At 40.7% G+C, this 12973-nt stretch overlaps 1 protein-coding gene across 1 annotated transcript in view; it reads left to right on the top strand.

Moving 5' to 3' along the window:
* Window positions 1–12973, top strand: part of rpa1 (replication protein A1) — a 62035-nt gene that overhangs the window by 17348 nt on the left and 31714 nt on the right. The window contains exons 5-7 of the mRNA XM_080210795.1: window positions 2720–2808; window positions 3652–3735; window positions 4234–4366. Of these exons, the coding sequence (XP_080066921.1) occupies window positions 2720–2808; window positions 3652–3735; window positions 4234–4366 (306 nt within the window). The remainder of the gene's footprint in view (window positions 1–2719; window positions 2809–3651; window positions 3736–4233; window positions 4367–12973) is intronic.

The raw sequence follows: 12973 nt of genomic DNA, 5'->3' as shown, positions 1-12973 counted from the left end.
TACTGGAACTGAAGAGAAGCTACTTTTGTTTACTAGTTGGCCACCCTGTCTCAGTTTGATTTCAGCTTTATTCTCATCATAAGAGTTGCTTGCATCAATGCCACCAGTATTATGCACATACTAATGATTTCTCGTACTCTTTCTGAAACTGGTCTCTTAATGCTGTACTAATGCTTCTAATTGAATATTTACAGGAACATAGTGCGGAACACTGAAAAATCCAAAAATAGTTTTACTGGATGAGAATAAACCCTGACCTTGATTTTAAATATTATCTTAAAAATAATGGGGGACTAGAAAAATTGAGGAGAGAGACACACACAGTCAAGAGCAGAGGTCATAAATGTAAGCTGAATTAGTGATTTATGTTGCTGTATGTTCTTTGAAGCTATTTTGTTGTCCCCCATTTCAGCTGCATCAAGTACGGAAGGCCTTTCTTAGCACCTGTGCAGAATGATGCATAAACAGTCTGCTACTTGCTGTTCGATACGTGATCACAGTTCTGAAACTTCTTATTGGCCTTGTAGAAGTATGATGTGAAACATACCCTGTTGGAAGACCAAACCCAAATCAGGAATGCACCCAATAGCAAGGATGAATATAGTCACCTCACCAAGAAGTCTTTTCTGTTCTGCGAACCATTTGCATTTGGCTCCGTATTGACAGAATATCTGTAATCAGAGCAAGATGCACTGTTCCCGCTCCAATTACAAGTTCTCAGGTTTGGATCAGTGATGATAGTCACTGTGTCAGCAGATTGTGGGTTCAAGTTCCACATCAGAACTTTAATAACAAGCATGAACAACACCCTTGTGCAATACTGAGGAGTGTTGCATGTTGGACATGCCATCTTTTAAATGAGACATGATACCCAGACTGTATCTGCCTTCCTGCACTGCTTGAGAATGAGCAGTTTCCAGATCAGCATTATTTTAAAACAGATTAACTGGTCATTTATTTAATTGCTGATTGTGAAATCTTTCTGTGCTAATTGGCTGTGAAGTTCTATGAAAAGTTCTAATTTATGTTTCATTTTTCTCATTTGTTTTAGTAAAGATAAAGACATGTAAAGATAAAACTTTACAGGTCCAGGCAGCCTCTACCAATCTAAGGTTATAAAATATAGGAGCAGAAGTAGGTCATTTGGTCCACTGAGTGCTCCACTATTCAGTGAGATCATGTCTGATCTGAAATGATAATCCTTAACTTCACTTTCACACCTTATCCTCATAACCCTTGATACCTTTACTGATTAAGAATCTATCTATCTCAGCCTTGAACATAACAAACAATCCACTCTCTACAGTTCTTTTAGAAGCATTCCACAGGCTCAGTAGCATCTGAGTGAAGAAATTCCTCTTTTCTGTCTTACGTGGGCATCCCCTTACTCTGAGATTATACTCTATGGTCCTAGACTCTCCCACAAGGGGAAACAACACCTCAGCAGCAGTCGATGCAATGTTCCAGCTCCAGTCCAGCTCTGAGAATCCTATACATCCCAATAAGGTTTCAACCTCTCATAAGGAAATCCCTCCATACCTGGGAACCATGGGTAATATAGAATAGAAAGTAATGCAGCAGTTGATGAACTCGGTAGTATTGAGTGGATGGCACAACAGGACAAGTTGGGGGGCACAGGGTGTAGTAGTGTAAGAGTGCATTTAACTGGAGCAATGGAATGGTGTTTGGAATGGGGTGACCAGATTGAGGGGCATGGACAGAGTGGATAAGGAGCAACTGACCTCTTAATTGAAAAATCAGTCACCGGGGGTATAGATTCATGGTGAGGGCCTGGAAGTTTAGGGGGAATGTGAGGAAAAACCTTTCTATACAGTGGGTGGTGACAGTCTGCAATATGCTGCCTGGAAGAGTGGTAGAGGCAGTTTACCACACAATCTTTAAAAAAATACCTGGGCACATCATAACATTGAAGGATATGGACCAAGTGCTGGTAAATGGGATTAGATGGGAGTTTGGGTGTTTCACGCATGTCGGTGCAGCCTCGATGGGCGGCACGGTGGCACAGGGGTTAGCACTGCTGCTTCACAGCGCCAGAGACCCAGGTTCGATTCCTGGCTTGGGCCACTGTCTGTGTAGAGTTTGCACGCTCTCCCTGTGTCTGCATGGGTTTCCTCTGGGTGCTCTGGTTTCCTCCCATATTCTGAAAGGCATGCTGGCTAGGTGCATTGATCCAAACAAGCGCTAGCTAGACTGTGGTGGCTAGGGGAATTTCACAATAATTTCATTGCAATGTTAATGTAAGCCTAACTTGTGACTAATAAATTAACTTTGTGGGCCAAAGGGCCTCTTCTGCACTGTATAATTCTATGCATAAAAAATTGACAATCCTTGGATTAATGTAGACGTAAACTAAAGGAGGCTTAAATAGTAACTTAATGTTGCTGATAGTATGAGGTTAGTTCTTAAACTACTTATCTCCAGTTCTTCAAACAATTTCATTAGATTGCTGTCTTATTATTTGTGAAAAATGCTACTGTCTTAGTGCCAAGTTTCATTTTAAAAATTTCATAATCCTCTAAACTAATTATTTGTTGGGGGTTTCATCTCAATAAAGGATCTCAGTCTTTTGCTGTAGATTGGATTGTCTCACTTTTTGCTAGAATGTGGTAAAATGTGACTTATAGAATTAAAAGATTTCTAAATTAGTAGATTAAGCAAGCGGTCATTCATGTGTTCAATTTGTTTCTCCCCCTTCTAGACGTGCTGTGGTGATCGTTGACTTGAAAGTTGTCAAACCAGCTGATCAGGTGAATGGGAAAATTGGTAATCCAGTGCCAATCAACGAAGGCAAGTATTATCTGACCAATTTTTTCCCCACATATTAATTTTTAACAGTAATTAAGCTATGTATGCAAAATAATATCAAGTTGGGCTTTCGTTTTTCCAATTTTCTCTCTCCCTTTTATATAGTTCTGTCCCTGACTCTCTTGAAAGTGTTGACTACTTGTTGGGTATAAAGTTAAAAGTTTATTTATTAGTCACAAGGAAGGCTTTCATTAACACTGCAATGAAGTTACTGTGAAATTCCCCAAGCTGCCACACTCTGGCACTTGTTCGGGTCAATGCACCTAACTAGCACATTTTTCAGATTGGGTACATTCCGTCCTGTGGATACATTCTGCTGCTTTATCTGCCTAGGCAACCCAGACAATTAAGTGCCAACGGGTTATTTATGGTGTTATTGTCAAGACAATCCATTTTTGCCCAAAGTCCATACCCATGTAGTTGGTGTAGCATTTGCTGGACTGTGATCAGAAGTGGAATTTTAACCCTGTTCCCCTTCCCAACTCGAGAAACCAATGTCAATAGTGGTATGCCTGCAGCTGCTTTCCTAAAATGACTCAACTTCATGCAGAGCAGAGATCAAACCTGACATCTCCTATGTCCATAAGGTTCAGCTTTGCCCTGATCCAGCTGAGCATTTGAGGAAATGTATTCGGTTGAATGATGTCATGATGAGATTTGCCTATCTTTGACATTTTCCCATTAACGTGAAGTAAATCAACAGATAGTGATAAAGAATGTTCTGGATCCAAAATGATTGATCTCTGTAAGATGGTGTGAATGTTATGTTTATATTTTAAATTGGTGTAGGTTACCAGCATTTTTTTTAATTTTGGCATTATGCAGGTCAGACACAGCAGCCAGCTGCTCCTGCCAATCAGTCAGCAGTTAAACCAGTGCAACATAGCTATGCATCTGATGCTGCTTCAGGTGAGAAGTTGTGGTGTCAAGCCTTTTGCATGTATATCAAAGAAGTTTGCATTGTATTTAATGGTTTGCTCAGATTTTTATACCTTTTAATACCTTTTATGGTTGTTATTTGATAAAGTTGCAAATTCTGATGTTCCTTACTCAATACTTCAGTGAACTTAATGGAGCATAGCCCTAATGAGTGAAACTTTGGCACTTGAATGTTTTTTTTAAAGGACGTAAAGATGAAATTGTAAGTACAGGGAATAATAACTCTTAGAGAGTCAGCATGATGGACTGAATGGCTGCCTCCAATGTGATTCTAATTAGTAAATAATAATGAAGAAGCAGTTTCAAAAGAAAAGAATTAATCTGCTGAGTCTTAAATCTATTTAGTACACAACTTTGAATGTGAATTTATAAAATCGACCATGAACACAGCCTAGAGCGTTGTATAAAAGTATCAACTTTCCTTTAAAAATAAGGATAGTATTAACGTGCAAAATATCTTGCTTCTAGTCCACAGTGCTCCAGCAAAAAGTGAGAACAGGATATCAAGTAAGCCGAGTGGTATTAGAGGACTACCCAGCAGCATTGGAGGATCACAGATCAAAGTGGTACCCATTGCCTGCCTTAACCCCTACCAGTCCAAGTAAGTGAGCTCAACCTGTTCTAGTTGTGTGGCAAATTGAATGATAGTAAGTGGCTTACTCCTGCACTGATGAGGGTTAACAGTGCCCCTGCAATTCTCTACAGATATTGAGTAATTATTAATATCTTGCCTTCTGTAAAACACAAACTTGTTAATAGCAATTGCACAATTAATTTGGTCTCCAGGTTAGGTAATTGATGTTTAAATTCCTCTACAGTACCTTTCCGCATTAGAATTGCAACCTGCTTCGATATCATTCTCCACACTTCTCTGCTTTGGAACATCTAAGGTTTTAATTAACGATTGATGTTCAGATTGTACATGATAAAATGCCATGCGTATTTTGTGAAAATTGCATCTCCATAAATAAAAGCATAGGACACAGAAGGAGACTATTTGTACCATCAAATTCAATCTCTCAATAGACTAGCTATAATTTGCTCTTTCATGGATTGGATGCTCATTTAATCTCCTGAACGATGCGAATAATAGGTAAAAAAAAAATTTGAGAGATCAATATCTGTGGCTAATCCCCAACTCCCAAGGGTAATCATGCTGAATTATAGGATATCAATATAGCATTACATTATTCTAATTGACAAGTTGCATTTCACATGACATTTCCATGGTCCCAGCAGTGCAAAATACATGGAGTATTTGATCACCTTTGTCTATTCTTGGGCTTATAACCTTCAGGCTATCTTGTGCAAATATTTATACACTTCAAAATCAAATTAGCAATTAGCTGATTTTTGCTGGATGTCCTTTCTGTACTAACTAGAGAAGAGGGAAATTTCATGTAACTTTTTTAGCCTTGTACCCTTTGGTTTTGTAGTCTGTCTCATCATGTGCATAAAGAAAATTTGTTATAGCATTAGCTGATGTATAAAGACAAGGGGGCAAAGATTTAAGATTTGTTCAGGAAATACAATAGGTACGAGAAAGAACTTTCATGCGGTGAGTGGTAATGCCTGGAACTTGCTGGAAGCAGAGGCAATTAATGATGTTGAAAGAAAATTGCATGGGCATTTGAGAGAAATAAACTTTCAGGACTACAAGGATAGTGCGAATGATTGGAACTGACTTGATTGCTCTACAGAGATGGTTGACACCAGTGAAAGCACCACACTTTATTTTTGGGCCAAATGACCTAATTACAAATCACAATTGAATATTATTTGTAAATTGGAAAACCAATTATTTGGTTGGCACAGTGGTTAGCACTGCTGCCTCACAGCACCAGTGATCTGGGTTCAATTCCCAGCTTGGGTCACTGCCTGCTGAGTCCGCATGTTCTCCTGCGTGGGTTTCCTCTGGGTGCTCCAGTTTCCTCCCACAGTCCAAAGATGTGCGGGTTAGGTTGATTAGCCATGCTAAATTGACCCTAGTGTCGGGGATTAGCAGGGTTAAATATGTGGGGCTACTGGACTAGGGCCCGGGTGGGAGTGTGGTCAGTGCAGGCTTGATGGGCCAAATGGTGACCTTCTGCACTGTAGGGATTCTATGATGTGCTGTTGATTTTCCACTGATCTGAAAAGGCTCGCCTCTGCCCGGGAGGAGGTGCTGAGTATTTACAAGCAGCCACCGATTTTAAGCATCAGGGGTCCAATAAACTTATTCCTCCTGCTGACTTGGGAAGAGAACATGAACTGCATTCAACTTCTATTTAACTTGTTTTAAAAAAGCTTCACAAACTCCTCTGTACCGTTAGCCTCTGATTGATCTTGGGATGATACACTGGTTAAAAGGTCATTTATCTGGTCAGCTGTCCTCCAGTGGCACTTTGTAGCCATAAGGAAACAAACCAATTTAAATGCCTTTAGCAACAGACAGTTATCCTCAAAGCAGTCACTCTATGTTGGAAAAGGGTTGTCAAGCCAAACGTGTATCCTTTGTTATATAATGCATTGAGTGCAGCATAACACAAAGCTCCTGTCACTTGTAAAATAGTGTAGGCAGCACCTTGGGAGATCTGTTAATTTAAATAAATTAACATCTTTATCACCAGATAATGTAATTACAATTACATCATCTTTACCTGTCATTTTGAAGATCTGATTAATACCCTCCTACCAAAGTACTCAATATTCCCCAGTGCTGATGAAATGTATTTGTCATCATATCGGCCTGATTTGTAAATTGTCATCCTTTTATGAATCTCCTCTATTATAATGATGTAATTTTTAAGGATAAGATGTCCTCCTATTGAACTATTGCTGTGGTCTTACTAATAACGCTAGAAGTCTTAATGCGTTCCAGTCTTGAACATTTCAATCGATCTGCCGTACACAGCTTTCTGAAGGAGTGAGCTCCAGATTCCACTATTCTTCACGTTGAGTGTTCCTGATTTTGCTTGTGGATGGTCAAACTCAATGTTTTAGATTTATCTCCTTGTTCTGGGTTTCCTGACACACACAACCAGGTCGATACAGTAAAACTGTTAAAGTCTTCTATCGTTTTTGGACCTTGATTAGATTGTTTCCTCAAACGGAAAGCAGTATAGACCAGCTTCTACAACCAGTCATGATTTAGCCTGAGCCTGGTATGAATCTGTGTGAATCTGGGCAATGGCCCACTTCTAAGGCCAATGCATCATTTATGCTTAAACTGAAGGAAATGCACCAAGTGCAGTTTAATAAAAACTATGCCTGGCTGAAGCACAGCATTGTCACTTCCTTTCCCACTGATGACATTTATTTACTTAAAAAAAGGAATGAGCTACAGAGATGAAGACTTCTGCTTCAGTCTCCTCCTGAGTTTCATTATTAAACCAGTCTTCAGTTCAGCTAGCTGATTTGCTGTTATTTCTTATATTTCGGTCTTGCATGTAAATTTCTATCAAATGCTTTTTAAAACTTTGTGTCTTGATAGTCATCTGCTAATTTAATTGCCACATAACAAAGAGTTTGAGCCATGATTTATTACTTTTAGAGACAAACTTATTACTCGCAATGCGGATGTACATCAGTAGCACGTCACAAATGCTTTTGAGAAATTATTACTTTTTTTTGTCCTAACAGTTTAATCTATCCATTCCACTTCTTGGAGTCTGTCCTTTTGAAAGATGCACCATTTGCTTTTAATAATGTAACTCCTGTATTGGTAATGGGTCTCGATTTGCATGCTGTGTGTCAAATTTCGTTTCTTATATTGCTTGCTTTTACAGCCATGTTTGTGATTCCATTAATATCTCTGCCAGTTATATGAACCTTACTTGATAATGTTTTTCTAATATTGATTCTTGCTGTTCCCCACCTTGTTATATTAGATATCATTTACATTTGTATCACTTTTTTACCTTTGAAGTATTTCTGCTGCAGTGTGGATAGCAATAGACTTTTATTTAGTCCCTTTCACAACTCAGGATGCCGTGGGATGCTTTTCAGTGGAGGCGCTGCGGTAGTGGGATTGTTACTGGACTAGCAATTCAGAGAAGCAGCATGATCTTTTGGGACAAGGGTTTGAATCCCACTGCAGCAGATGGTGGAATTTGAATTTGATAAAAATCTGGAATTAAAAGCAGGAAGTGCAGATTAGGTGGATTGGCCATGCTAAATTGCCCCTCAGTGTTAGGGCGATTAGCTTGGGTAGATACATGGGGATAGGCCCTGGGTGGGATTGTGGTCGGTGTAGACTTGATGGACCAAATGGCCTGCACTGTATGATTCTATGAGACCATCGTTGATGTAAAACCTCATCTGGTTCACTAATGTCCTTTAGAGAAGGAAACCTTTTTTACCTGCCCTGTCTTGAATATCCTGTCCAAATCCACAGTGATATGGTTGACTCTTAAATGCCTTCTGATATCAGCTAGTAAGCCATTCAGTTGTATCAAACTGCTAAAAAGCCAATTAGAAGAAATTAACCAAAAGGAGAACTCAGCATCAACCAAGGACCAGAAATCATAATAACAAAGTTCAGCCATTGTGTTGACTTGCAAAGTCCTCCTTACAGATAATGTCTCCAAAGTCATCACCATCATCATCCCTGGGATATGTCCCACCCCACCCACAGGACAGATCCAGCAGAGTAGGTGGTTGGTACAGTGGCATACAGTTGGAAAGAAGTTATTCTAGGAGTCCTCAACATTGACTCACAACCTGATGTAGTCTCATGACATCAGGCCAAACATGGGCAATTAAACCTGCTGACTCCCCTCAGCTGCGGAATCTGTATTCCATGTTGAACACCACTTGCAGGAAACACTGAAGATGGTAAAGATGCAGAATGTATTCTGGGTGGGGGACTTCAGTGTCCGTCACCAAAAGTGGCTCAGTAGCACCACCATAGACTGAACCTATTGAGTCCTAAAGGATGTAGCTGCTAGACTGGGTCCATAGCAGGCAGTGGGGGAACCAACAAAAGTGTATTTGACCTCATCCTCAACAATCTACCTATTGCAGATGCATTTATCCTTAACACTATTGGTAGGCATGACCACCACACTGTCCTTGTGGAGACAGCCCCGTCTTCATCTTAAGGATACCTCCATCAAGTTGTGCAAAGTTCAGACTGTTCTTGTAACTAAGACTGGGCAATCATGAGGTACTTTGAGCCATCAGCAGCAGAGTTGCACTCAACCACAATTTGTAATGTCATGTCCTAGCATATCTCTCACTATTATTACCACCAAGCCAGGGGATCAACCCTGGTTCAATGAAGTGTGTAGGAGGGCATGTCAGGAACAGCACCAGGCATACGTAAAGATGAGATGTCAACCTGGTGAAGCTACACACACATCTATACTAAATAGAATAAGCAGCAAACAAAAGACAGAGCTACATGTTCCTGTAACCAACAGATCAGACCTCGGTGCTACAGATCTGTCACGTCCAGTTCTGAATGGTGGTGCAACTAAACAACTCATTAGAGGAGGAGGCTTCACAAATATCTCCACCCTAATGACGGCAGCGCAGGACATCAGTGCAAAAAATGAGACTGAAACATTTGCAACAATTTTCAACCCGAAGTGCCAAGTGGCTAATCTGTCAGCCCCTTCCAGAGGTCTCCAAGCATCACATGCCAGTCTTCGGTAATTCAGTTCACCTCCACGTGATATCAAGAAACAGCTGAAGGCACAGGGCCCCTGACAATATTCTGGCCATAGTACTGAAGACTTGTGCTCCAAAACATCCTATGCACCTAGCCAAGCTCTTCCAGTACAGCTTCAACACTGGCATCTACCCGACGCTGGAAGATTTTCTGGGTGCGTCTTATGCACAGAATGCAGGAGAAATCCACCTGTCCAATTAATGGTCCATCAGTCCACTCTGTCAGCAGCAAAGCGATAGAAGGGACCATCAACAATGTGGGTCTACCGGCACTTGTTTAAGAATAGCTTGTTCACTGATACTCAGTTTGAGTTCCGCCAGGCCCCTCAGCTCCTTGTCTCAATGCAGCTTTTGTTCAAGCATAGGCAAAAGAGCTGAACTCCAACAGTGAGGGGGAAGTAACTTCCCTTGACATCACCTTTTTTTTAGTGTGTGAAATTAAGGAGATGTAGCAAAACTGGAATCAATGGGAATTAAAAAAAAACTGCTGTTTGGAGTCATACTTGCCACAAAGGAAGATGGTTGTGGTTGCTGGAGGTCAGTTATCTCAGTTTCAGGACATCTCTGTAAGAGTCCCTCAGGTTAATGTCCCAAGCTCGTCAACTGCTTCAGCAATGACTTCTATCACAAGGTCAAAATGGGCATGTTTTCTGAGCGCAGTATTCAGCACCAGTGTGACGATTCAGATACTGACTCAGTCCATGTCCAAATTCAGACTTGGACTGACAAGTGATAAGTAACACTCTTGCCATACAAGTGCCAGGTAGTGACTATCCCCAATAAGCAAGAATCTAACCATTGCCCCATGACATTCAGTGGCTTTACCATCACTGAATCCTCTACTGTCAACACCTTGGGGGTTACCATTGACCCAGAAATTGAACTGGACAACCATATAAATATTCTGATTACAAGAGCTGGTCAGAGACTAGGTATCCTAAGTAAATCACCTTCTGACTCGGAGGTTTATAGCATGGAAACTGGCCCTTTGGTCCCACTTGTCCATGTTGCCCAGTTTTTACCACTAAGCTAGTCCAACTGCCCACATTTGGCCCATATCCCTCTATACCCATCTTGCCCATATAACTGTCTAAATGCTTTTTAAAAGGCAAAATAGTACCTGCCTTTACTACTATTTCTGGCAGCTCATTCCAGGTACCAGCCTCTAAGTGAAAAAATTGCCTCCTTTTGTATCTCTCCCCTCTCACCTTAAACTAATGGTCTCTAGTTATAGACTCCCCTACCTTTGTGAGAAGATTTTGACCATCTACCGTGTCTATGCCCCTCATTGTTTTATAGACCACTATAAGATCACCCCTAAGCCTCCTACGCTCCAGAAAAAGAGTCCCAGTCTAACCAGCCTCTCCTTTTAACTCAAGCCATGAGGTCCCGCTAGCATCCTAATAAATCATTACTGCACTCCTAGTTTAATAATATCCTTTCTATAATAGGGTGACCAGAACTGTACACTGTATTCCAAATGTGGCCTTGCCAGTATCTTGTCCAACTTCAATAAGATGTTCCAACCCCTGTATTCAATGTTCTGACTATGAAACAAAGCATGCCGAGTACCACCTTCACCCTGTCCACCTGCGATTCCACTTTCAAGAAGCTATGAACCTGTACTCCTAAATCTTTGTTCTATAATTCTCCCCAACACTATACCATTAACTGAGTAGGTCCTGCCCTGATTCAATCTACCAAAATGCATCACCTCACGTTTATCTAAATTAAACTTTATTTGCCATTCGTTGGCCCACTGGCCCAATTGATTAAGATCCCTTCGCAATCCTAGATAATCACCTTCACTGTCTACTATGCACCAATCTTTGTGTCATCTGCAAATTTACTAGCCGTGCTCCATAAATTCTCATCCAAATCATTAATATAAATAAGTGGACCCAGCATCGATCCCTGAGGCACACCGCTAGTCACAAGCCTCCGTTTGAAAAATAATCCTCCACAACACCTGTCTTCAAGCCCATTTTGTATCCAATTGGCTACCTCGTCCTGGATCCCGAGAGATTTAACCTTATGCAGCAACCTATCACGCGCTACCTTGTCAAAGGCCTTGCTAAAGCCCATGTAGACAATGTTGACTGCACTGCCCTCATCTAACTTCTTGGCTTCCTCAAATGTAACACATGCACAAACATATGTGTGCAAGCAAATACAGACACAAGGAAATCTACACAAGGAGGCACACAATACAAACACCTACATAATTTTATTCTTTCTTGTTGCCCATCCCTAATTGCCCTTGAACTGAGTGGCTTACTCATCCATTTCAGAGGGCAGTTAAGAATCAATCACTTTGCTGTGGACCTGGAGTCACTGTAGGCAAGACCAGGTAAAAATGGCAGATTTCCTTCCCTTTAGAACCAAATCGGCGTTTATGACAATTGATAGCTTCATAATCACCACCATCATTGAGACTAGCTTTATACTCCAGATTTGTTCTTGCATTCCAATGGCTGCCTTGGTGGGATTTGAATCTACATCCCTAGAGGATTGGCCTCGGTCTCAGGATTATTAATCCAGTGACAGTATCACAAAGCCACCCCTTCCCCGAAGCCTGTCCACCATCTACATGTACAAGTCAAGAATGTGATGGAATACAGTCCACTTGCCTGGATGAATGTAGCTCCAACAACACAAAGCTTGACGCCATCCAGGGCAAAGCAACCCACTTGATTGGCATCCCATCCCAAACATTCATTCACACCACTGTCTTACAATGGCAGTGACTCAAACATATTTCCATTCCTTCACTTCTTTGTTGCTGGGTCAAAATCCCATAACTCTCCAACAGTATCTGCACCACTTAAATCTACCCTGAGTTCAAACCAAGTATCAGATTGTTACAATCCTAGAATGTTGGTCTGAATTTTGTGCTCAAATCTCTGGAGTGGCACTTGAGCCTGGAATTGCTGAACCCAGATGCAACAGTGCTGCTGAGACACACCAAATAATTAGCTCCATCACCACCTAAACCTTGATTTTTCAATGAATTGCTGCTTCATTATTTTATTTTTTTTGTGTTAACAGCTTCATTCCTTAGACTGTCTGCATTGTAATCTTTACTTTAAAGGTTACTGCCGTCCAAATGTAGTACTAATGGCAAAAAGTTGAAACTTTATAGGGCCTTTCATGTAGTAAAACAGCCTTAATAATCAGATACTGAGCGATGGCAGGAGACCTTGGCACAGGCAACCTAATACTTGGTCTAAGAGGCAAACTTTAATTGGTTTCCTGAAGAAAGAGAGCATGCTTGAAAAGGAATTCACATTTTAGGCTTAGACAGCTGAAGATATAACTGTCAATGGTGGGATAAACAAAGTGTGGGGTGCACAAGGTTGCTATGATATTTGGCAGTTAGTTACAACCTTTATTAGGAAACATTCTTCAGAACAGTTACTTGATTTGTTAATAAATTGAAGAAAATCTTGGAGAACACTCAGGTGGGAGAAGTGAATTCAGTATTTTTTTTTGCTTTTTTTTAATTAACTCGGATACACACTATAAAATGTGAAGTACTTGCAGTATTCTATGTGTA

Source organism: Carcharhinus amblyrhynchos, chromosome 23 (genome assembly GCF_965287045.1).
Source record: "Carcharhinus amblyrhynchos chromosome 23, sCarAmb.v2.hapA, whole genome shotgun sequence".
In the NCBI taxonomy this organism is placed as follows: domain Eukaryota; kingdom Metazoa; phylum Chordata; class Chondrichthyes; order Carcharhiniformes; family Carcharhinidae; genus Carcharhinus; species Carcharhinus amblyrhynchos.
This window is presented reverse-complemented; position numbering and strand designations above follow the sequence as displayed.